The sequence below is a fragment of the Orycteropus afer genome, unplaced genomic scaffold (genome assembly GCF_000298275.1).
Source record: "Orycteropus afer afer isolate SDZICR_OR568_19922 unplaced genomic scaffold, OryAfe1.0 scaffold00099, whole genome shotgun sequence".
NCBI lineage: Eukaryota > Metazoa > Chordata > Mammalia > Tubulidentata > Orycteropodidae > Orycteropus > Orycteropus afer.
Window position 1 is genome coordinate 8440062 of NW_006921686.1, and position 25413 is coordinate 8465474.

General features: G+C 54.5%; 1 protein-coding gene across 1 annotated transcript; it reads left to right on the forward strand.

Moving 5' to 3' along the window:
- Positions 1–824: 824 nt before the first annotated feature.
- On the forward strand, positions 825–17407 carry TGFB1 (transforming growth factor beta 1). Its single transcript, XM_007942960.2, has 7 exons — positions 825–1179; positions 4269–4429; positions 6254–6371; positions 8050–8127; positions 8732–8882; positions 16251–16404; positions 17249–17407. The coding sequence occupies exons 1-7, from the start codon at positions 825–827 to the stop codon at positions 17405–17407; spliced, it is 1176 nt and encodes a 391-aa protein (XP_007941151.1).
- Positions 17408–25413: the final 8006 nt, after the last annotated feature.

Consider the following 25413-nt stretch of genomic DNA (forward strand, 5'->3'; position numbering starts at 1 on the left):
CCCCCGGCCGGGGGGAGGGGGGACGCCCCCTCCCGGGCACACCCCCGGCTCGGAGCCGCCCGCGGGGCCGCCTGGGCCCGGAGCGGAGGAAGGAGCCACGGAGGAGCAGCCCCGAGGCCCTAGAGTCTGAGACGAGCCGCCTCTGCCGCCGCCCCCGCCGCCGCCGCCGCCACTGCGGGGAGGAGGGGGAGGAGGAGCGGGAGGAGGGACGAGCTGGTTGGGAGAAGAGGAAAAAAAAGTTTTGAGACTTTTCCGCTGCCGCTGGGAGCCGGAGGCGAGGGGACCGCTTGGCGCGGCGCTGCCCCCGGAGGAGGCAGGACTTGGGGACTCTGGACCCTTCCCCCGCCTGGGACGCTTGCTCGCTCTCTGACCCCCCCGCGGCGTTCCCTCAGGCGCCCCATTCCGGACCAGCCCTTCGAAACCGCAAACCCAGACTCCCGCGAAGACTTTATTTCCCCGAGACCTCGGGCGCACCCCCCTGCACGCTGCCTTCTATCCCCAGCCTCTCTCCTAAGCCCCCGGGCACCCGCGAACTCTTCTCTCCGCGGAGACGGAATCTCTCTCAGAACTGCCTCAGCTTCCCAATTCAAGGCCACCCACCCTCTGGTTTTCACATCTTGCCCATCTCGGTTTTTCCCGCAGGATACTGAGACACCCCCTTGTCAGAGCCTCCCACCCTTGCTCCCTTCTCCCTGAGGGCCTCAATTTCCCCCCAGACCCTCCTACCTTCCCCTGGGAGACCCCCAGCCCCTCTAGGGGCGGGGCCTCCCCCAATCCCATCCCTGCTCGCGCGCTCGGCAGTGCCAGGGGGCGCCGCCTCCCCCATGCCGCCCTCCGGGCTGCGGCTGCTGCCGCTACTGCTGCCACTGCTACGGCTGTTAGTGCTGACGCCAGGCCGGCCGGCCGCGGGGCTGTCCACCTGCAAGACCATCGACATGGAGCTAGTGAAGAGGAAGCGCATCGAGGCCATCCGCGGCCAGATCCTCTCCAAGCTGCGGCTCGCCAGCCCCCCGAGCCAGGGGGAGGTGCCGCCCGGCCCGCTGCCCGAGGCCGTGCTTGCTCTCTACAATAGCACCCGCGACCGAGTGGCGGGGGAGAGCCCGGAGCCCGAGCCCGAGCCCGAGGCGGACTACTACGCCAAGGAAGTCACCCGCGTGGAAATGCTGAAACCCTCAGAAAGTGAGCTTGGAAGGGCAGGGGAGCGGGGAGGGGAGCCCCCAGGGGGCGCCGGAGTGCAGGGGCCGCGGGGAGGAAATGACTGGCAAAGAAACGGGCAGAAGGAGCCCCCTAGGGCGCCCGGCTCAAAGGAGACCCTCGCAAGTACCGAGTCTTGAGGAGAAGATGTGTACAGATTTTGATTCAGTGTACTGGGGTGGAAATGCAAACTCTCAGGTGCGGGCTTCTAAACGGAAGGAACCAGTTGGAAATCCTGGGAGATAGTGAGCCAAGTGAGACGCTTCCAGGGGGCAACAGGAGCATGCGGGACCGTGGGAATCGCTTGTGAGGAGAGAAGCAAGTGGAAGGCGGAGGGGAGACGAGACTAGAATGCAGGGTTGTGCAGTGGGGGATGCAGAGAGGAGAGGTCGGTTTGGGAGAAGGCGAAGACCTCAGCTTTTGGGAAAAGAGACGCATGGGGAAAGCTGACCCGGACCTCGGCGTCGTGAGGCGGGAAGCTTCAGGAAAGCTGGGAAAGTGGGCGAACGGACCACTTCCAGAGGGGCGAGGCACACCTGGGGTTGGGGTTGGGGGAGGCGTCACCTCAAGAGAAACCGGGGAAGTGTGATAAATGCCAGGAGGAAGGGACGCGGGGTCGTGAGGAGGACGAGGATCGCGGTAGAGAAGCGGATACCCTGGGGGTGTGTGTGACGGGGATGCGCGGGAAGGTGGAAGGTGTGGTGGTTTCGCATTAGGAGATGAGAGATAGAGGGTGGAGCCCAGCGGAGGAAGCGACCACCCGAGAAACCTGGACTGCAGGGCCGTGGGAAGGGGTTTGCAGAGACGGGAGACAATGTGGGAAAAGTGGACGGGGAGCGGGGGGAGGGGAGGTGCAACGACGAGCCCCCTCACATGCCGCGGGGTGGAAGGGAGTCGGCTAAGTGAGGAGTCGAGCCTTCGGAAAGGAGACGTAGGAGTGGTGGGGTAACTCTGCAAGCAGGGAGTGAGAAGATGGAGCTGGTGGAGTGAGAAGGGCCCACGTGGGCGCCACGCGCGGGGGGAGGAGCCGCGCTTCCGCAAGGGGGCAGGAGCACCCCGCAGAGTTGAAAGCTGGGAGTCAGGACCCCGAAGTCTCAGTTCCTTTTGGGGAGGCTGGGGAAACCCCAGCGTCCGGTCGCCTCGCCAGCCCTCCCTTCCCTTCCCTTCCTGTGCCCCGGGGCTGGGGGGGCGGGGATCGCGCGCGGAGCCTAGGGGCGAGACGAGACAGGTCCGGTCCCCGCCCTCGCCGCTGCGTCGCCTCCCGCCCGCCCTGCTCACCCCAGTTGGGGGTGGAGCGATCGCTGGGCCCGCCGGCTCGGCGCCCACGCGGGGACCCTGATGTCCCGCGTGGCCCAGACCCTTGGGGGCGGCTCCCCGGGTTTCACCTGGGCTTGCGGGTCCCGGGCTCCTAGTGCGGGCTTAGCCACATAACGCACCTCCCGGGTCATTCTCTCTTCCGTCGGTCACCTTGGTTGTGGAGGTTCCATGGTTACCACTGCCCTGCTTTCTCCCTACATTGTCTCTCTCCCTCCACGCACTGGGCCTCGTCCCATCCCGGTCCACCGCTTCCTGTCTGCGCCCCTCTCTCTGTCATTTAGAATCTCCCTCATCTGGTTACCGTCCTGTTCTCTGGGCATGTGGGTCTCCAAGTTAACGTCTCTCCGTATCTCTGTCTCTTCCCCTCCCCATGTCCTGCGGTTTCCCCATCCCTTACCCGGTTTCCCCATCCCTTACCCGGTGGGTGCATCTCCCAGTCCCTGCCTGTCCCTTCTTCCCTATCTGTCTTGCCCAGCCTAGGTTCTTCCCTTCCCTGGGCATACACTGAGTAACCACTGGGCCAGGAATAGGGTTTGTGTTTTATTTTGGAGGGGACAAGGACTGATAAGACTAGGGTGGTGAGGAATAGGGGGAGGTGACCACAGGAAAGGGTTTCCTCTTTCCATCATCCCTCACCCCCATTATAGGAGGCCCGAAATAGTGGCTTCCAGGTTGATCCAGGGTTTTATAATCTGCCCTCTGACTCCCACCCCAGAACTCTTCCTACATTAGAAAATGGTCTCGCCCATTCCTTTCTCCCCCTGTAGCCCTTCTTAACTGGATACGTGTCTTGAACTTCACCTTCTCTGTCCGGCTGAGGAGAAAGTTAAGGGAGGAAGCAATTAATAATAATAATAATAGTCATTAGTGGGGAGACAACATAGCTTAGGGGTTAAGAGGTTGAATCCCCACCCTGCAGCTTCCCAGCTCTGTGACCTTGGGGCACATTGCTTAATTTTTTTGAGCCTCGATTTCCGTCTGTGAAATAGATAGGATGGTCTTTTCTCATAGGGTTGTTGTGAGGTTTAACCGTTTTACTCTTTGTGATGTCCTTTGTGTAGCGAGCCCTCTTTAACGCACACGTTATCCAGCGACTGCTCCATCAGACTGCTACATGCCTTACCTGCAGCTTATTTTGCACTGGGATCCTGGAAATGGGTCCTCATTTGACAGATAAGGATCTGGAGATCAGAGAGAGGCATCCTCTTGTCCGAGGTCACACAGCATGAATCAGAAGACAAGGGAGCCTGATGTTCCTGCTGTTGCTCAAAGACTAACAGGAAACGAAGCTCAGAGAGGGGCTGTGGCCTATCCACAGCCACACAGCTGGAAGGCAGCAGAGGCATTATCTGATCAGAGTGGAACTGTGCTCCATTGGGTTTTTGGCGGCTGATTTTTCTGAAGTTGATCTTCAGGCCTTTCTGTGGTTAACTTGCATGTAAGGCTCTGAGCACTGCGGAGGCCTAAGGAAGCAGATCAGTCCCCCTTGGTGCCAGCCTTTGACTGGGTGGGCCTTTACAGATGGTGTTGCATGGGAGAGGAGGGTAGTTAGGATCCATTGGACAAAGGAGGACACAGACAGAGAGGAGAAGGCAGTCCTAGTGCCACACTGCCCAAAGATCACACTTAAAAAGTGTCAGCGCTGGGTTCGAACCCAGGGCTGCCTCCTCTGGAGCCCACCTCTTAGACCCGGGGTATACCAGCTCCCCTGTCCATACCAAACCCCTGACATCCTTCTCCCTGCTCCTCCCGTCTAGACGCCTATGAGAAATTCAGGCACAGCTCACACAGCATCTATATGCTGTTCAACACGTCGGAGCTTCGAGAAGCAGTGCCCGAACCCGTGTTGCTTTCCAGGGCAGAACTGCGCCTGCTGAGGCTCAAATTAAAAGTGGAACAGCACGTAGAGCTGTACCAGGTGGGAGCACGGGCCAGACAGGTGGGCGGGGCTGGCGGCCAGGTGGGGCCACAGGCAGGCTGGTGACCACTGGGTCTGTGTCTGTGGTCTCTGCAGTCTTCTAATTGTGCAGGACAGAAGAGGTCAGACCTTAGTCTCATAGGGCTCTTTGAACTTTGAGACTCTTAGCGCTCCAGAATGTTAAGTGCTCAGACATCCCAATCTTAGAAGTTACTCTTTCAGAATGCAGGACTCTTGGAAGTTAAAGTCTATTTATTATTCATAGGTGGATGTCTGTAGAACTGCTCTGTCCAATATGGTAGCCGTTGGCCACATGTTGTTGTTGTTATTAGGTGCCCTTGAGTTGGCTCCGGCTCATAGCGACCCTGTGTACAACAGAACGAAACACTGCTTGGTCCCGCATCAGCCTCACAATCCTTGCTGTATTTTCCAGTAATATATCAGACAGTGTTTCACTGCTATTTGTAAGGTTTTCATTGGGAAATTCTTTGAAAAGTAGATGGCTCCATCCTTCTGCCCAGTCTGTCTTAGTCTAGAAGCTCCCTGAAACCTGTCCACCATGAGTAACCCTGCTGGTATTTGAAACACTGGTTGCATAGCCTTTAGCCTCACAGCAGCATGCAGGCCACCACAGTACGACAAACTGACAGATGAGTGACCACATATGGCTATTTAAATTAATTTAAATGAAATCGAATTAAAAACTCCATTTCTCAGTCTCCTTGGCCACATGTCTAGGGCTCTGTGGTCACACATGGTTAGTGGCTGTTACTTTGGACATCTTAAATAAAGAATGTTGCCATTGTCACAGAAAATTCCATTGGACAGCAGTGCTGTGGATTTAAGCGTCTCCACAAGGATTGCTGGGGGGGCTGGAGATCTTGAAAGATTGGAATCTTAAAAAGTTTCTATGATGTAGAATCCATGCCGGTATTGAGCGTTAGACTTGCAGCAGGGAAAGTGTTGTTTTCTGATGGGAGAAACTTGTGTAACTTTAACTGGTTACAGGCTGGAGAATTCAGCTTTATAATCTTAGCCCCTGGAGTCGTTCACCCAAAGGAGCTCTGGTGGCATAGTGTCCCAGGCATTTGACTACTAACCAGAGGGTTGGTGGTTCAAACCCACCAGCTGCTCTGAGAAAGGAAGATGGGGCTATCTACTTCCATAAAAGATTGACCACCTTGGAAACCCGATGGGGGTCGCTAGGAATTGGAATTGACTCCACGGCAGTGGGTTTGGTTTTTTGGAGTCATTCAACACTATATATAGCCTTGGAGTCAGGAAACAGCTAGGTTTGTGGCATGTCAGGCTCTTGGGTTTGTAGAACCTTTGTCTCCTAGAACTTCTCAGGCTTAGTCACTGTGTTATTCTTGGAACAATATTGAACATGGGAGTTATGGCATGACTTCTAACACAAGCCTTTAGAAAGTTAGAGACTCAGAATTCGAGTGTCGATTTGCTGAACCGACCTCCTGCAGATTCCAGAATGCTCACAGTGGAATCGTGGCATCATGGTCTGCCCGAGCTGTTAGGTCGCAGCATTTTACCAATGAGGAAACTGAGGCCTTGAGGGGGAAGGTAAACGTCTGTGGCCCCCAGTGAGGCTGAGGCTGGCCTGCTGGAGTGCCTTGTCCCCTAGCCAGGGGCTCTGTCTGTACTTCACCTCTTAGAGGGCTGTGGGGGCCAGTGGTTCCTGCAGGCCCCACTGTGTGGCTGGCTGGTAGGCCACTTGGGGGAACAGAGGATATGGGGCCTCAGTCAGCGTATGTAGGGGGCATGGCAGCATCTACCCACTGTCTCTCTTCCCTGTTCATCATCTCCCAGAAATACAGCAACAATTCCTGGCGCTACCTCAGCAACCGGCTGCTGGCCCCCAGCGACTTGCCGGAGTGGCTGTCCTTCGATGTCACAGGAGTCGTGCGGCAGTGGCTGAGCCATGGAGGTGAGGTCTGCCCACCTGCCCGAGCCCTCTTGCCCAACTGGTCGACTGCACTGTTTGTCCTGGGGCCAACCTGCCTAGCACACCACCTCCCATGAGTATGTAGGTGTCAGAGAGCTGAGACATGGCCCTCCTCCTAGACACTCAAACCTGAGTGACTGACTGATTAATCCATTAATGGTTAATGATTTGTTTCCTGAGCACCTGCCCTGTGCTAATTGATGTTAGGGACACCGTGGTGACTGATACAGACCTGTTCTTGCCTAAAGGAGGAAGCAGATGTATAACCAGTTATTGATGACCTGGAGTGGACAGGGCTGGGACTGGGGAGCCTGGAGGAGATTCCTGGCCCAGCCTGGGGGTCAGGGAGGGCTGCCTGGAGGAGGGGGCATCTGAGCGAATCTCTGAAGGATGAGTAGAACAATTAGAAAACAAAGGAACAAGAATGTTCTGGGTAGAGGAAGCAGCTTGTGCAGGGGCTGTGAGTCCCGAGAAAGCCTGATACATTCAAACTGTCTAGAAGAGGACTGTGTCTGTCCTGTTCACGATGGCTCAGTCCACAGGGCCCACATCTCCTTTGCTTACCGACTTCTCATTCATGCGTTCATTCAATAAATGCCAACAAGTTCCCGTCTGGGACTGGCTCTGTGCCCGGTGGTGTGGGAGACACAGTGATAACCAGGACCACCCCAGTTCCTGCCTTCACAGGGCCAATAGTTAACTTCCAGACACCTAGGAAGTCTTGCCAGAATCTTTCCAGAACAGAAGTGATCAAGGCCAGCACTGGGGAGACGCAGAGCTTGGCGTTGGATTGGGGAGGCACAGGCAGAGGGGTCGGGCTGGGAGAAGTCTTCAGTGCTGTGGGAGCCCCGAGGAGGCCCCAGAACCCCTGGGGGTGGTCCCCATGGCTTCCCAGATGGGAGTGATGTGTTGAGACTTGGAGGGTAGGCAGTAGGTTGGCCAAATGCAAAGGTGGGGACTGGAGAGCAGGTGGGGGCTGGGAGGAGTGGCCTGGGCAGCTGGACAGAGGCCCGGAAGGACCTCGCCCGTGTTGGTCGGTGCTCAGCCCTGAGTGCCCAGCCCATGGTGCAGCACAAAGTGGGAGCTTAGGAACCACGGTTCACGTATTCATTCCGGAAACATCAGTCCCCCGCCGGACGCTGGGAAAGAGCTCAGGCTTGGATCTGTATCCCACCCTACCTTTTCCACTTGTGTGTCTCAGCAAGTCACTTCCTGTCTGTATGCCTCAGCTTCCTTGAGCTTTGGTGAGGATTAAAGGAGTGTCTAGAACAGGAGCTGGTGCCCAGTACACGCTCAGAAAATGTTCGCCTTATGATTATGGGCCAGACTCAGTGGGAACGAGACAACCAAGTCTCCATGCCTTGTGCCTCCTGCTTTCTGCTCATGAAACCAGGGAGTTAGACAGCGAGGTACAGATACCAGAAAGGAGATAATGACAGTGAATGAGAGGGGGCAGGGGCCTATGGCCCCTGGGCTCCCTGAGGAGGTGACATTTGAGCTGAGCTGAAGGAAGGGACAGCACTGGAGCAAAAGAGGGGCAGACAGCACAGCACGGCCAGTGAAGGGGCAGGAAGGGCCCTGTGGTTTGCCTCCTCCCTTCCTCTTCTCCAGGGCTTGGGTGAGCCGCCCTTTGACTGGCTCCCTGTGTCTGCTCTCACAGGGGAAGTAGAGGGCTTTCGCCTCAGCACCCACTGCTCCTGTGATGACAAAGACAACACCCTCCAAGTGGAAATCAAAGGTGAGGCCCCCTTCCCTGGGTGGCCCCTTCCTGCCGCTTCCCCTTGGCTTTGATCCATCTCACTGAGAGAGAGTGTTTTTGTGTGTGTGCGTGATGCTAACCCATCCCTCTGAGACACTGTATGTATATGTTGATCCCTGGCCCATCTCCCTATCCATCCTTTTGAATGTGTACGTCTCCCTGCATCCTCTTTCTCCACCCCCTCCCAATCCACCCCTCTGACAATGTGTCCTCCCCATCCCCCGTGGATCCACCCCTGAGTGTGTGGGACCCCTCCCCACCCCCCGTGGATCCACCCCTCTGAGTGTGTGGGTCCCCTCCCCACCCCCCATGGTTCCACCCCTCTGAGTGTGTGGGTCCCCTCCCACCCCCCATGGATCCACCCCTCTGAGTGTGTGGGGCCCCTCCCCACCCCCCATGGATCCACCCCTCTGAGTGTGTGGGGCCCCTCCCCACCCCACATGGATCCACCCCTCTGAGTGTGTGTTTCTACCCTCCCTCTCCACCTCCCATGCAACCACCCCGCTGAGTGTGTGGGTCCCCTCCCCATCACATGCATCCGTCCCTGAGTGTGTGTCTCTACCCCACCTCCCCACCAAAGCAGGGCTCAGTAGCAACCACCGCAGGGGTGACCTGGCTGCCATTCAGGGCATACACCGGCCCTTCCTGCTCCTCATGGCCACCCCGCTGGAGAGGGCCCAGCACCTGCAAAGCACCCGGCACCGCCGGGCCCTGGACACCAACTACTGCTTCAGGTGAGCCTTGCAGCCTTCGACAGAGCCCTTCCAGGCTGGGACCCAGCCAGTGTCTACTAACCAGTCACTCTGGGTTGGGCAACTGCTTGTGCTGTGTCCTGGCTGAACATCTCCTTCAGCCTGGGGGACTCGGGATGAGTCTGTCTCAGTCACCTAGTGCTGCTATAAAGAAGCACCACAGGTAGGAGGCTTTAGCAAACAAATTTATTCTGTCACAGCCTAGGAGGCTAGACACCTGAATTCAGGGTGCCAGCTGTAGGGGAAAGCTCTTGCTCTCTACTGGCTCTGGAGGAAGGTCCTTGCCTCTTGAGCTTCTACTTCCTGGTTCTCTGGAGATCTCTATGTGTTTTAGCATCTGTCTTATGCCATCTCTCCTCTGCTCGTTTAATCTCTTTTATATCTCATAAGACATTAACTCAAGACACACCCTACACTCATCCTGCCTCATTAACATAACAAAGGCAACTCATTCCCAAGTGGGATTATAACCACAAGCATAGAGGTGAGAATTTACAACATGCATTTCTGGGGATACAGTTCCATCCATAACTAGATGTGAGTCCTAGAATGCTGGAGTGTTGGAACTGAGAGTCTTAGAATGTTGGAAGCAGGTTACTTTCTTTGCAGAGTGTTGGAATCAGAGACTGAATTTCCAACCAAGAATGTTGGAATTCAAAGTTGGAAGGTGGCTATGTTGAATGCTGGTGTGGTCGGCAGGTTGGGGTTCTAAAATGTTTGGGTTCTAGAATGTTAGTCTTCAGTGTTAAGTCTGAAAATGTTGGACTCTAGGGAAGCTAGAATGTTGGGATCCTAGAATCTAGGAATTCAGAATCGGAAGGTTGCCTGTGTTGGTGTTCTACAGTGTCGGTGAATTGGATTCCCCAAATGTTGGCACGTTGGCGTCTGAATGTTGGGCTCAAAATGGTGGATCTGTGTGTTAAAATACTAGGATCAACACATGTTGGATGTGGAGAAAGGCAGAATATCGGTGTTCTGGAAATGTTGGGGCTCAGCGTTGGAATGATAGAATCTTGGAATGCCAGGATTTTAGGGAGTGGCAAGTTGGCCCCCTTGAGTGATGGGCTTAGCAACGTGGAAGAGTGGAATGCAGTCCTGAATGCTGGAATTCAGAAATGCTGAGATCTTCAAGAGCTGTAACGTGGGAATCCTAGAAAGTTGGGAGTCATTGTTGGAGTGTTGGAATCTTGGATGCTGACTATTGCAGTCTAAGGTTGAAATGCTGGATTCCTAGAAAGTTGAAATTCAGGGTTAGAATGTTGGAAATTGAGAATGATAATCTGACCTTGTCCTCCCCCTATGTAAAACGTTTGGAGTTACCTCTGGGCTTTGTAGAGATCCCTGAGTAGTGCAGATGGTTTGCACTTAACCTAAAGGCTGGTGGTTCGAGCCCATCCAGCAGCTCCATGGAATCCACTTTCATAAATATCACAGCCAAGAAAACCCTGTAGAGCAGTTCTCTGTACCAGAGGTTCCCCAGGAGTTTGAATCGATTCTGCAGCAATTGGGTTTTTGTTTTTTGTTTTCCCCCTGGGCTTTGTTCCTTGCTGCTCCCCCTGTCCGAAAGCTCCCCCTGACTTGAGGCTTCTTCAGCCCCAGACCCCAGCATCCCCTGTGAATGAATGGATTGTGGCCTTGAGCTCCATCAGCACCAGTGTTACAAAGAGAGACAAGAAGACACATCCCCATAGGCAGGGACGCAGCATCACCTAGAAAGTCTCGCCAGAAACTCAAACTTGAATCTATCTGATCAAGACTCTGGATCTAACTACCAATTATCCAGAAATACAGGGACAGAGGGACATGTGAAGCAACACCACAGGCATGCAGTCAGCAGAAAGCACTTTCCGGGAAATTTGTCCCAGTTTCTTCAACAAATACAACACAGTAGGGGAAACGAGAGAGAGATGGTTGTCTAGATTTTATTATTTTTTTAGAAGAATCTTAAGAGGCGTATATATATGTATATATATGTAAGATTATTTTGAGGGAGCTCTGGTGGTGTAATGGTTAAGGCATTTGGCTGCTAACCAAAAGGTTGGTGGTTCAAGCCCACCAGCCAGTCTGTGGAAGAAAGATGAGACAGTCTGCTTCTGTAAAGGTTTACAGCCTTGGTAACCCAAGTGGAGTCACTGTGAGTCAGAATCGACTCATGGCGGTGAGTTTGGTTTGGTTTTGGCGACTTATTTTGAGTCTTGATTTGCACAGTCCATTAGAAAAAAAAAGATAGTTGGAAATCAGGAACAATGACTGCATGTTTGATGAGAATCAGGGAGTGTTTGTTGGTTTTTTAATGTGTTACTGTGGTTATGGTTTAAGTAGTTCTAATTTTCTTAGAGACAGATATGGAAAAATTTATGGAAGACATGACACAGTGGATGGCATGTGCTTCAGATTAATCCAGTGGGATCCATACAGTGGTGTATTATTCAACCACAGAGATAAATGAACCCCAATATATGCTACGAACGGGTGAACCTTGAAAACATACTGTGCTATGTGAAACAAGTCCGACACCAGAGGACGAATACTGTATGATCCTGGATGTGTGAAATGTCTAGAACAGACGAATGCACAGAGACAAAAGTGTGTTAGTGGTTACCAGGGACTGGGGGAAGCAATAAATGGGGAATTATGGCGGAAAGGGCACTGAGTTTCTGTTTAAAAACTCAAACTCACTGCCATCGAGTTGATGCCAACTCATAGCCACCCCCTTTGGGTTTCCAAGGTGGTAAATCTTTACAGAAGTAGATTGCCCCATCTTCCTTCCATGGAGTCGCTGCTGCTGGGTTTGAACTGCCAACCTTCTGGTACCAGTCGAATGCCTTAGGATCTGCCCCACAAGAGCTCCTGGTGTAGTTTCTGTTTAGGGGGATGGAAGACATTTGAAAATGGATAGTGGTGAGAGTTGCACAACATGATAAACATAATTAATGTCACTGATTGTATGCTGAAAAAAAAATTGGTTAAATTGGCAAAAATAAAATAAATAATCCAATGGCGGGGGTAGAGAAAATGGGTAGGGGGTAGAACTACAATGAAAGTTGGCCATGAATTGATAGTTGAAGCTGGTGGTGGGGACGTGAGAGCTCAATATAAAGTTCTCTATTTTTATGTATGTGCGAGATTTTCCATGGTGGTATAGTGGTTAAGGCATTCGGCTGCTAACCAAAAGGGTGGTGGTTCAAACCCACCGTCTGCTTGTTGGAAGAAAGATGAGGCAGTCTGCTTCCATAAAAGATTTACAGCCTCAGAAACATTATGAGAGTCACTATGAGTCAGAATGACTCAATGGCAGTGGGGTCTTTTTGTTTTGAAACTTTCCATAGCAAGAAGGTTTTCTTATTCAGCTCAAACTTCACATCTGCTGGGAAGCCTTTCCCAAAATCCAAGGTAGACCTGGGGCCTCTGAACCTCCCTTGGGACTTTGAGTAGATTTCTACTCTTATACTTATCAGGCCCTATCTTAGCGACCTAGTGCTGCTATGACAGGAATGCCACACGTTGGTGGCTTTAAAGGACAGAAGTTTATTTTCTCAGAGGTCAGGAGACTGGAGCTAGAAATCTGAATTCAGGGCATGGCTCTAGGGAAGGTCCTTCTTTGTCCTTTTCATCTTCTAGTGGCTGGCTGTCCTTGGTGTCCTGGCTTTGTATACGCGTGTGTCTTTGTCTTCATATGGAGTCCTCCCCTGTGTGTGTCTCTGTGTCTGTTCTGTTCTTTTTATAACTCAGAGGTGATTAGGTTTGGGACCCACCCTACTGTCATGGCCTCAACATAAAAAACACCAACAACATAAAAAAAAGAAAACCCCTATTTTCAGACTGGGTCATAGTTACAGGTACCAACTCAACCTAACCCACTGCCATAGAGTCAATTGCACCTCATAGTGACCCTATAAGATAGAGTAGAACTGCCTCATGGGGTTTCCAGGGCTGTAAATCTTTACAGAAGCAGACCACCTCATCTTCCTCCCGTGGAGCGGCTGGTGGGTTCAAACTACTGACCTTTAGGTTAGCAGTCAGATACCTTAAACACTGTGCCACCAGAGCTCCTAGTTATGGATACAGGGGTTACGATTTCAACATACGTATTTTTTGGGGCACAATTCAATCCATAAAAGACCCTGTTAGTCTTGATAGGGAGGCGGCAGAGGAGCTTTTCAAGGTCAAGGACCACATGTCTCAACTTCAAAGGCAGTAGATCCCAGATGTATACTGACCACGTGTGTTAGAGAGCACAGCGGGGTCACCAGGACTTGCTGAACGTGCAGCACTGGACTCCCTTCACCTGTCCTGTAGTTTCAGACTCAGCAGGTCTGGGGTGGGACCCAAGAATTTGTATTTCTCACAAGTTCCCAGGTGACACAGGTACTGCTGGTCCAGGGACCCCACGTGGAGAACTGAGTTAGAAAATAGAATCAAAGACCATTCACATCTTAGGAGCTCAGAACCCCAGCCAGAGCTGGGCCAGAAATTCCGGATTCTCCTGGACTGTGGCTCTTCCCCTTTGGTGACTCCGGGAGCCACGTGAGTTGCCCAAAACCTTTCCCTGAGAATTGTGGGCACGTATGCACACATCCGTGCATATGGCTTCAGGAGTTCAGGACCCTCCCTGAGTCTGCCCATGGACTTCCTGACGCTTCCTTGGTCCTCGGGTTAACAGGACTTAATTTAATCCAGCAACTCCCCCCTTTTGGTGAGATGGGGAAACTGAGGCTCAGGCAGACTAGGGAGGGACCAGGCTGAGCTCACGGGATTCTCAGTTTGCGTGACTCCCTTCTGGGGCTCTGCAGCTTTTGGAAAGGGCCCCAGGGGTCTTGTGTCCTCACCTCTTCCCCTTCCGCCTCAGCTGACATGGCCTCCTGGGCACAAGGGGCCACACAGGCTCTGGGGTGTCATAGAGCCGGTGGGGAGCTGGAGTCTGAGCTCAGCCAGTCACGTGTTAAGTGTGAGCAAGAGGAGTGTCCTGTTCCTCTGAGGGTCAACTTCTTTCTTTCTTTTCCTTTAACTGTGGTGTAATATAAGTAACCCAATTTGCCATTTTAACCATTTTGAAGTGTTCCATGACATTAATTACATTCACCAAGTTGTGCAGCCATCACCGGTATCTATGTCCAAGACTTTTGCACCACCCGAAACAGACACACAGCACCCACAAAGAGGCCCAATTTCTTCATCTCTTAAATGGGGATAATAATAACTTTGCTTCACAATGTTTTGAAATTAATTGATTAATTATCTATCGATCAACATCAACAACAACAACTCACTGCCACTGAGTCGATTCTGACTCATAGCAACCCCCATTGGGTTTCTGAGGCTGTAAGTCTTTAAGGAAGTAGATTGCCCCATCTTCATTCCATGGAGCAGCTGGTGGGTTTGAACCACTGACCTTCTGGTTAGCAGCCAGATGCTGTATCCACTACACCACCAGAGCTCTTATCCATTGATTAGTTTTTTTTTTTTAATGCCAGTTTATTGTGTTTTTGGTGACGGTCTACCAACAGTTTAGGTTCCCATTCAACAATTCCTACACAGGATGTTCAGTGACTTTGGTTCCATTCCTCATAGTATGTGAACTTTCTCATGAATTCTATTCCGGTTGTTCCATTTCCATTCATCTAGTCTCCCTGCTTCCTTACATTCTCATCTTTGTTTTCAAGTAACTGTTGACTGTTTGGTCTCATGTAGGTGATTTTTTAAAGGAGCACCATTAGTGATAATTTTTTGAATAGGCAAATACATGCTTATGGACCCAAACTTTGAAAAAGGGGTGCTAAGAGATGCCCCCAGCTCTGACCTCCAGGCCTCCTCTGAAGAGGCAGGCACTTCTATCATATTTTTATATCTCCTTTCAGAGATGGTCTCACACGACACACCTTACACATACCCAAATACTGTTTTTTTTTTTTTTAAATCTTCTTCCAATGGTTGAGTCTTATACACTGCTGTAGTAATAAAACCTGCTACAGTAATCCATTCGCTTTAAATTTGCTGGACACCTGCTGTGTGCCAGGCACTGTCGTGGGTCCTGGGGATACATGAAAAGACAGAACAGAGGAAATCCCTGCCCTAGGAGGAAGACAGACCATGAACGAATAAACGAATGGATCGCTAATAAATTATCAAGTGGCAATATGTCCTCAGAAGGAAAACAAATGAGAGAGAAGGGAGAGAAAGAAATAGATGCTGGGGACTGATTTATTTTTCCTATATTTTAAAACTTTGTATTGTGACTTGGGTGAGATTGTACAAAGCAGATTCGTTTTACATACCAGGAGTTCACACATAATTTGTTCTGTGATACTGATTACATTCCCCACAGTGTAACATCTCACCTCCCACTTCCAGTTTTCCTATTCTAATTTAAAATTTTTTTGGTCACGGAAAATTCCAGAAGCATACAAAAGCAACCAAGATAGTGTTATGAGTTCCTATGAGCTCTTATCCAGCTGCTGTTTTACCAAGATTTTGCCACACTTCACATATAGGATGGACGTGTTCATATTTTCTTCCATAACTGCAATGCCATTATAACACTGAACAGAATTAATGACCATTTGGATTGCTGTTTTGAGGTAGGTTGGTCCAGGAAGGCTCCTTGGAGGAGGTGCCACTCACTCATGTAACTGGTATTTATTGAGCACTAGGCACTGTCGAAGGAAAGACACCGCAGGCGAAGGCCTCTGAGCTGAGGTTTAAATGCAGGGAAGGAACAGGCCAGGCTGGCTCTCTGAGGGAACAGCAAGTGCAAAGGCCTTAGGGAGGGTTGTTTGAGGAGCCGCTGGAACCTTGTGTGGCTGGAGAAGAGTGGGAGAGGGAGAGGGCTTGGAGCACCTTGTGCCTCAGGGTGAGGACACGGGCCTTTCCAGCTCAGAGGAGCCATGTTCAGAGAGGAGCGTCCCGTGATGGTCCCCAGCGTGTGCACGGGGCCTGCAGGGATTTCTGTTTTCAGTACTGTGCCCCCAGTAGAACAGCCCGGCAAACAGTAGGTGCTCAATTTCTGTTGCACAAATAGGTGGAGTATGAAGCTGCATGGTCAGTGTTAAGGTTACGCCCTCTGAATGTCGCGGTGGGTGCTCTGCCCAGTCTGAGCAAGCCCTCCTCTGGGAAGGTCAGCTGCTTCCTACATACGTGTTGTGAGCATCGCATGACACTGTATTTATGACAGGAAGTGCTTAGTGTTAGTGACTGTTATTGCTGTACTGTGATGTTATCATCCATCGCAGGGGTGCAGGGGAGACCAGGATGGAGATGGGCTTGGGGGCCAGCCTAGGGTCTGGGGACACGCGGAGAGTCAGGGCCACAGCCTGCCCCGCCCCCTCCCAACCTGCGCTCCTCCCCCTGCAGCTCCACCGAGAAGAACTGCTGCGTGCGGCAGCTATACATTGACTTCCGCAAGGACCTGGGCTGGAAGTGGATCCATGAGCCCAAGGGCTACCACGCCAACTTCTGCCTGGGGCCCTGTCCCTACATCTGGAGCCTGGACACCCAGTACAGCAAGGTGCGCCTGCCCCATGGGGCGGGGATGGGGAGGGGGTTGGAAGAGCAGGAGCGGGGTGGGTGGGAGAGGAGAGGTCGATTTAGAGGGATGAATTGGTGGGAGGTGGGGGCAGAGAGACAGACATGGGAGTAGGTGAAGAGATGGAGGGAGAGGCGGAGGCTAGAGACAGTGTGTGAGTAGGGTGAGGGAAACAGGCAGAGGAAGATACCGATATGGGGAGAATGACAGGGAGGGGAGGGGAGGGGAGAGACAGAGAGAGAACAAGACAGAAAGAGAGAGAGAGACGCAGCCGAGAAGCCAGGGGTTGAAAACAGAACAAAGGCGCCCTGGTGGCGCAGTGGTTAAAGAGCTCAGCTGCTAACCAAAAGGTCGGTGGTTGGAACCCACCAGAACTCAGCAGCTGTTCTGCATCCGCAGAAGATGGGGGGCAGTCTGCTTCCATAAAGATTGACAGCCTTGGAAACCCTAGGGGCAGTTCTACTCTGTCCTCTAGGGGCGCTGTGAGTCCAGTCGACTCCAGGGCAAGGGGTTTGGTTTGGGCTTTGCTTCCCGAAGATTGACAGCCTAGGAAACCCTATGGGGCAGTTCTAGCCTGTCCTCTAGGGGCGCTGTGAGTAGGTATCGGCAGTATTTTATTTATTGATTTTTTTCTAAGAGAGTGAGAAAACCAGAAAGGTGAGGAAAAACAAAATTAGAAGCAGCAAGGAGATGGGGAGACGGAGATGGGGAGACAAGGAAAACAAGAGATGGGGGATGGGGAAGGAGGCCGATGGAGAGCCCCCTCCCAGCCCTACTGTCCGCGAGCCCTGACCCGGCCGGCGCCCTCGCCCTCGCCCCGCCGCAGGTCCTGGCGCTGTACAACCAGCACAACCCGGGCGCGTCGGCGGCACCGTGCTGCGTGCCGCAGGCGCTGGAGCCCCTGCCCATCGTGTACTACGTGGGCCGCAAGCCCAAGGTCGAGCAGCTGTCCAACATGATCGTGCGTTCCTGCAAATGCAGCTGAGGCCCCGCCCCGCCCCGCCCCTGCCCGGCAGGCCCGGCCCCGCCCCCGCCCTCGCCCTCCGCTGCCGGGGGCTGTATTTAAGGACACCTGCGCCCCAAGCCCACCTGGGTGCCCATTAAAGGTGGAGACAGGACTGGGTGTCTGTGTGTCATTGGGGGGGCCTGACTGCGCATTCTCTCCCCGACTTTCACGTTACTGTCGCCTCTTCTGGTGTCTCTCTCTCGGCCATCGCATCAAGCCTAGCTGCGCACAGACCCAGCTCCATGTACCCTCCTCCCCGAGAGAGTCCCTGTATGGTGCAAACGGTTAAGAGACGGACTGCTAACCCAAAGGTTGGTGGTTCAGACCCACCCAGAGGCCTGCTAACCTCCTTCCAAAAGGTCGTTAGCTAAGTTCTACTGTGTATACACACAGGGTTCCTCAGTCAAAATCTACTCTAGGCACCGTGAGCGCTAATAAACGGAAGGAACCACACCCATTGCTGCCCCGTGGATTCCAACTGTCCAGTGACCCCGTATGTGTCAAGAGGAGAGCTGCCCCACAGGGGGAAGCAGATTGCCGGGCTTTTTCTGTTGGGTGCTCCTGGGTGGGTTCAAACACCAGCCTTTATATTAGCAGCAATTGTACCTCGAGCCCTGGTCTCAGTGCTTGACATTATTAACTCATCGAATCACCAGACCTGAGTAGAGGAAATCTGATAACATCCATCTGAAAGGTGAGGAAACTGAAGCCCAGAGAGGTTCAGGGAACAGGACAAACATTTCCGGCCCAGCAGGAGCCCTCTTGCTGGGAAGAGACAGGCAATAAAAATAGCCATTCAGGGATAAGGAGCTCTGGTATGGTAGCATAGTGCCTAAGGCCCTTAACTGCTAACCAGAAGGTTGGCGGTTCCCGGAAGGTTGGTAGTGATACTGCCTCGGCAACCCAAGGAGTTAGGGCCTTGTCGGCACATAACAACAGCAATGTTCAGGGGTAAGTGGCATGAAAGAGATGGCTTCTCTGAGGAGGTGGCACTTGAGCCCAGAAGTGAAGGCTGCCAAGAAGCCAGGCTATGGGAGGGTAGCGGGAGAGTGTCCTGGGGGAGGCTAAAAGCAAAGGTGTGGAAGTGGGGACAAACAGGATGTGCTGCATAGGGAAGAAAAAGGCCTGTGTGGTTGGTGGGAGTTGGGTCAGACGTCAGATCATGACACCCACCGGCCAGAGAGTAACAACACTTCTTCAGTCAGGTGTGCCGTTTCCACAAGCTCATTTCATTTGCCCCACAACTCAACACAGCAGGGGTTGGCAAACTGCAAGCTGCCCTCTAATGCTGCTTGCTTTTGTAAATAAAGTTTTATTAGAACACAGCCATGTTCATTGGTTTCCAGGTTGCCTGTGGCTGCTTTCCAGTTAACAGAGGAGTTGAGTAGCTGGGACAGAGACCCAATGGCCTGCAAAATCCAAAGTATTTACTATCTGGACCTTGCTAGGAAAAGTTTGCCAGCCCCTGCTATAGAGTCCATTTGAGCCTCATTTTACAGATGGGGATACTGAGGCACAGAGAGGTTAAGTTACTTGTTTACCCTCACACAGCTAGTAAGTGGGGAACTGGAATTCAAGTCCAGGCAGCCTGAGTTCAGGGCTCGTACACGTAACTCCTGAACTAGTACTGTCTCCCAGGTCCCACAGGCCTATGGGACCTTAGGAGAACCCTCTGAGGAGGTGAGAGCCATGGCAGGGCTCTGAGCAAAAGAGGAGTGTGCTCAGAAGGTCCCTCGGCTGATGATTGAAGGGAGGCTGGATAAGACCAAGGGTGGCTGCAGGGACACCAGGGAGGCAGAGAGCGGCTGTGGTCCAGGTCAGAGAGGACGGTGCCTCAGCCAGGGTGGGTTCTCTCCTGCCGCTGTTTGCTCCCATCTGTTTGTGAATTCTCTCCTGCTTCCTTTTCTCACTCTCGGTTTCCCCGTTTTGCTTCCAAGTTTCACTTCCTCCCTCTCGGTCTTCCCTGCCTTTCTCAGGGCCAGGGGTCCCTTGACTTGCTCCTCCTTCCAGGACTGTCCTGGAAAGTAGGACATTGGATGTCCCCTTGCCTGTGGGCATAAGAGGCATTTGGCAGCACTGGGTCTGAGTAAGGGTGGCCTGGGGCCCTGGAGGGGGGCTTCCCAGCTCAGTCCAGCAAGAGAAATGGGGTCACTCCTCTTGCCTCAGGTCTGGGAGCTGGGTGGGGGGGCTAGACGCTGGGGTTTGGGAGGTCACTAGGCCAGGACATACCACCATTGTTAGCGGCCTCATCTGTGGAAACACTGCCACAGAGGCCTGGCCCTAAGAAGCAGAAACATCTACAGGGATACAGTGATGTGGACTCGGTCGCTGCAGCCCCACGAGGATGCAGCACACCCGTGCTCACAGCTCAGTACGGATGCTGCCCCCAAACCCCACCCACCTCAGAGCTACACTGGACACAGTATCAGTGGAGACTCCTGCAGGAGCCATGACCTGCACCTGGTAGCAGTCACAGCCCCACACATACACAGATATAAATAGAGAACAAGTTATCCCATCACATACACACACGGCCTGGCCTTGGGGCATGCCACAAGCAGAGACTTCAGTAGGGACACAGCAAGACACCATCTCACAGATTCGGTAGCGCCCCAGTTATCACCAGTGCACACCGGATTCGGCCAGTGTCGTACGCAGACACACATCCCAGCACTAGAGCCCGTCTGGAAGTGAAACACAGACTCCGGTAGGGACCCACTAACAGTTGCACAAACATCCTCATGGGGCCAAGGTCATGAGCAGACAGTGCTAGGCACCAGGAGGCCTGGCATACCCCACATGGAGACTGGGCGGGTCGCGGTCACACAGGTGGTCGTGTCCCCTCACTCTGACACCGCACACCCCCACGCACTCTTGAGCCTGAGGAATCCTCGTGGCCCTAAAGACTACAGCTGTCTCGTCATACCCAGACACACTGTCACACCCAGGGGCTCAGACGGAGCAGCTCCCACACTCCCAGACACGCCCCCACCCTGGGTCACAGACAAGGCCCTCACACGCCCAGCTCATGCCTCGCCTGAGGACTAGCAATAATAGGCCCACACTCCGCATGGCCGCACACGCCACTGCCGGCCTCCCCAGCTACCTCGCTCTCCTCGTGACACGCCCGCCCACCTGCCCCAGGGCTACCCGCTGAGCTGGCAGGCGGGGCTGGGGAAGGGAAACTTGTGGGCTCAGCACCTTCTTCACCCGTTGTGCACCCGGGCGGCTGCCCCAGCCCGGCCCCTGGCACCCAGGGCCTGCTGGTGGCCAGGCCTGGGTAGGACAAGCCTGGCCCTGCCCACAGCCAACCAACCACAGGGGCAGGGCAGGGGTTCCAGGGATGGGGGGAGGGGTGCCTCTCTCCTCCCAGGCCACCTCTGCGGGCAGGGCAGGCAGGGAGGGAAGTCGTGGGGGGAGCCTGGGTTCCGGCTGGAGCCCCAGCTTCCTGTCCGGCCCCCATGGTGCAGGAAGCAGCCCAGGGAGGCCAGCTCAGGCCTTCCTGCCCCCTCCCCCAGGCAGGCTGGACTGAGGTCAGCGTGTGTGTGTGTGTGTGTGTGTGTGTGTGACACACACACACACACACACACACTGCACGCAAGACAAAGACACAGAGTGAGAGAGACCCCTTCCCCAAAATCTCCGGGCACACAGCATGTGGTGTTTCTAATCTGAATTTGGGTGTGTTAGGACCTGTGTGTGTGAGAAAGACACAACACACACTCACAGGGAGAGAGGGAGAGACACAGAGACCCCTACCCCTTCTCTGAGCACACAGTATTAGTGTGTTCTGTGTGTTTTCAGTGTGAGTTTGAGTGTATTCAGAACCTGTGTACGTGTATGCACGCACACACACGTGAGCAGGCTTTGTGGTGGGGGTTTTGTGTTTCCGGCACAGGAGCTCGCAGCACACGGGCCTGGGTGCTTCGTTACTGTGGGTGTACCTGTCACAGTAGCGTGTTCAGTGTGTGTGGCCCCCGCACACGTTCAGCTCTGTGTGTTTGTGAGTACGCTGCATTTCCGGTGTGTGCATCTGCGTCTTGTGTTTCTCTGTGCCTTTTTTTCCTGGCACCGTCTGATGACTTGGCAACTCTGTGTGTGTGAGTGGAGATTATCTTTGAGGCGTTGTTAGGTGTCTGAATGTTTTTTCTCAACAGCTTTGCCGTTCTTTCCGGGTGTAAGCTTGTGCACGCAGAGTGAAAGTTTGACTGAAGGGGTGGGTGTTTGCTGTGTGAGTTTATGGCCTGTGAGCAAGACGTGTTTCCAGGAGGTGTTGGGTCTTCTGCGTGTCTTACCCGGGAGCTTTATTTCCAGTGTGAGTGTGTGTAATTGATCCCAGTGTTTGTGTCTGTGGGCATGTTGTTTCCGGGTGGTTGTGTGACCAGTGTGTGCCGAGCTGCTGTTCTGAGCATGTTTGTGGGGCTGTGTGGCGTGTCTGCAGCATGTTTGCTGACGTTCTCACGGTGTGTTTGTGTCTGTGAGAGGGAGGTGTGGTATGTCTGTGGCCCCTCATGGGCTAGTACTCTCTGTGCGTGGGGGTCTGTGCGTCTGTGAGCAGTCTGTCTCATATGTGGGCTGGTGACTTCAGCCTCGTGAGGAATGTGTGGTCTCTGGGCTGTGTCACCCAGAGGGCATTCCTAGTTCTCAGTGGAGGGGAGGGACGGTGTGTTCTTCGGTCGCTGCCCTGGGTGCCAGTCTGCTTTCTGTGCTGGCGTTTTTAAATGAGGGGGGTTGTGTGGCCCAGCGCAGCCGCCGACATCCTCGGGGACCAGGGCCTGCTGGCCTCCATGCGGAGTGGAGGCTGCCTCTGCGGCACGTCCCCTTGCCGGCTGGTGCCACGCTGGCTCGGGGCTGGCTGCGGCGGGCAGGGCAGGGCAGGGGCTGCAGTGGGCACTGGACCTGTGCCCGGCCCTCGGTATAAATATCCCGGCTGCTGGCGGCTGTGTTTACTCGGTCCCAGCCCCGGGGGCGGCCGCGGCCCAGCGGGTCCTGGGGGCGGGGGTGACCAGGCCACAGTGCAGACATTTCCTTCTGACTAGACAGGCCCACAGCCTCGCTGTCCCCCTCCCACCTCCTTTCTGAGTGGCGGTGAGGCGGGGACCCCTCGTTTGGGCTCCCAGGGGCCACCCACTTGGGAAGCTCTGGTCTGGACGTCTGAGCTGGGCCTCCCAGGGCCTGGGAGACAGGCAGGAGGGAGCAGAGACCCAGACACAGAGCAGAGAAAGATAGGAAAAAATGAGGGTCCACAAAGAAGTCGGGGCAGGAAGGAGGGGAACAGGGAAACAGGGTCACAGGGACCGTGACAGAGCCCAAGCCGGAGGGAATGACAAGAGAGACAGAGAGGCACAGGAAAATGAGGGGGGAGACCAGTGAGAAGCGGTGGGTCACAGCCGGCCAGAGAAGTGCGGGGCGGAATGAAAAGGAGAGGAGGAGGAACAAGAAAGGCATGAGCTGTAGGCAAACAGGACAGCAGGGGCAGCGACAGGGACACAGATGAGGGAAGGCTTTAGCTTTGGCAAGGGGCAGAGGTGTCAGGCGTCAGGGGAGGGAGGGCCAGGAGCTGAGAGGCGGCCAGCAAAACTGGGCCCGGGCCAGGCCAGACGGAGACCCGGGGAGGGGAAGGGGCTCGCCCCCGCTGGGCCCTCCCGCCCTGACTCAGTCCTCCGCCCACCTCAGGCCGGCAGAGCTGGGGGTGAAGGGAGGGTGCCTGTGGCACCTCCAGCTCCCCGTTGCTCAGAGGCTGTGAGCGGAGGTGTGTCTCCCGTCATCCAGCCGGTTCTCAGAGATTTGCCCGACTCCGTCCCTCTTCCTGTCTCCCGGGCTAATCCCTGCCCCTGTGACCAGCTCCACCTCTGTTTCTCGGCCACAGACGCTCACTTTTCAACCATCTGACTAACCCCGCTGCTTCTGACTCAACTCCTGTCTCCCTCACATCCCTTTTTTTTTCCCTTTTTACTACGTAACACGTGGGGTCGCCAGGAGCCGGAATCAAATCAAAGCCAACTAATTTGTTTTTTCAACATAAGAAAAATTGTTTATGGCAAAACATATCATAAACACATTTAACAACTGGTCAAAAATGTGCCTTCACTAAGGGCTGACACCTTGTAACGTGCGGTCTACAAACTGATGGCACAAACACAGGTGCCTAAGACAGATGTCCCTCTTCTCTGTCACTCTGTCTTTCCAAATGGTGGGACCCCAAGGATCTTGGAGTGTGGGGCTGGAGTGTCTTGGGCCTCGCTGCTTACTTCGCTAGGAGATGGGATAGCCATACTCATGTTCTCGTGGATAAGGTGTTGGGACAATTCAGCGACATGGCCACCCACGGTTTGGGAAGGTACCTGGCACAGCGGGAGGGCGGGCCGAAGCCACTAGCTGTTATCCTCAACCTCCAGGGCTTTGTGAATCTTTCCACCTGAGGAACTGTGTGCTGTCCCTCTTCCTGGCCCTGGGCGGCCCCCTGTGTCTGCAGGTGGGCTAGCAGGGGGGTCTCTAGGACCTGCATGGTTCCAGACCCCGTCCACGTCTCAGCTTTGCCTCTGATGGTGGGGCCATCTTAAGTAGCGTCTCTTTTCTGGGCTTGCAGCGGGCCACTGGTGACCAGGAGTTGAGAGCCCTGGTTCCCAGGCTCTCTGAAGCATCCAGCGAGGGGCCCCGGCTGCACTTCCTTGATGATGCCCCCATGTGAGCAGCCCCGACCCGCCCAGCTCGCAAGTCCTGTGTCCACTCTAATCCTGGCTGACCCAGAAGGCAGCGCCGAAGCTAGGACTGAGCAGCTGCCCTCCCCGGAGGCCTGGGGTCTCCCCCGCTGGGCTGCGTGCCTGGGGCAGCTCTGAGGGCTCACTGTTCCATCAGGGGTGAGGGTTCCCCGGCTCCACTTTCTTGACCTGGGCCTGGCCTGCCCCCATGGCCTTGTGTGTGTGTACTGGGGGAGCCCGAGTGGGTGTGGGGGCATGGGAAGGCAGGCCGCCTGGGTTCCCACAGGCCAGCGGCTGGCTGGCTGAGTCACCCGGCGGCCATCTGGCTCCCATTAGCCCGGGGCGGCAGGGGGCTCTGTGGGGCGGGCCCTGTGGCCTGCCATGTGTGTGCGGGATGACTCAGGGCCCATGATAACAGCCTGTGCGTATTTGGGGTGTAAACAGGCGAGAGAGGCGGAGGAAGTGAAGGAAGGGAAGACTGTGGCTGGGCAGAGGGGGGCTGGCGGGGCTGGGAGGGGGGCACCCTCCCACGGCCCCCCTCCCCTGAAGCTGGCACCCACGATCCCCGGTTCTGCCCCTGCCCAGCCCTCCCCAGCCTGGGTGCCCCCTGCCCACAGTAAGGTGCCTTACTCAGCAGCCAGCTGAGGTTTTTAGCTCACAGCAGCCAGCCTAGGTGGGGAGACTGAAACGCAGAGATAAAGTCTGAGAGACGAAGAGGCAAGGGGCAGGGCAGAGGTGGTGCGGTGGAAATGTACAGGCAGGAAGAGGCAGAAGGAGGGGCCGAGCGTGAGACAGACACACAGACACACAGTGGAGAGGGACCGAGACAGAGGCCCGGGGCCCAGGCGGCAGCCCCACGCCGAATCGGGCACTGGAGCCAGCCTGGCCGCTCCAGCTACCAAGAGCCCCCGGGGCTGCGGTCAAGGGCGGATGGATATTCCTGCTGTGGAGAGAGCCCAAGGCATGAGAGGGAGAAAGTGGGAGACACAGAAGTCCAGAGACACGGAAAGAGGGAGACAGGCAGAGAAGAAAAAGAGGGGGGCAGTGACACACAGCAGGAGGGAGACAGAAAAGCAGGGGTAGGAGGGCAGAAGACAGAGGAAGAAACCCAGAGACACAAAGACACAGAGAGAGAGAGATGGCAAGAGACGATAAAAGACAGGCGGGTGCTCAGGGGAGAGAGGGAACTCCAGAAACGGGTGAGACGAGGCCAGCAGAGCTGCTGACGGTGGTGGGACGGCCCTGGTGCCCCCTCAGAGAAAGAGTCACTGAGCCGGCCTGTCA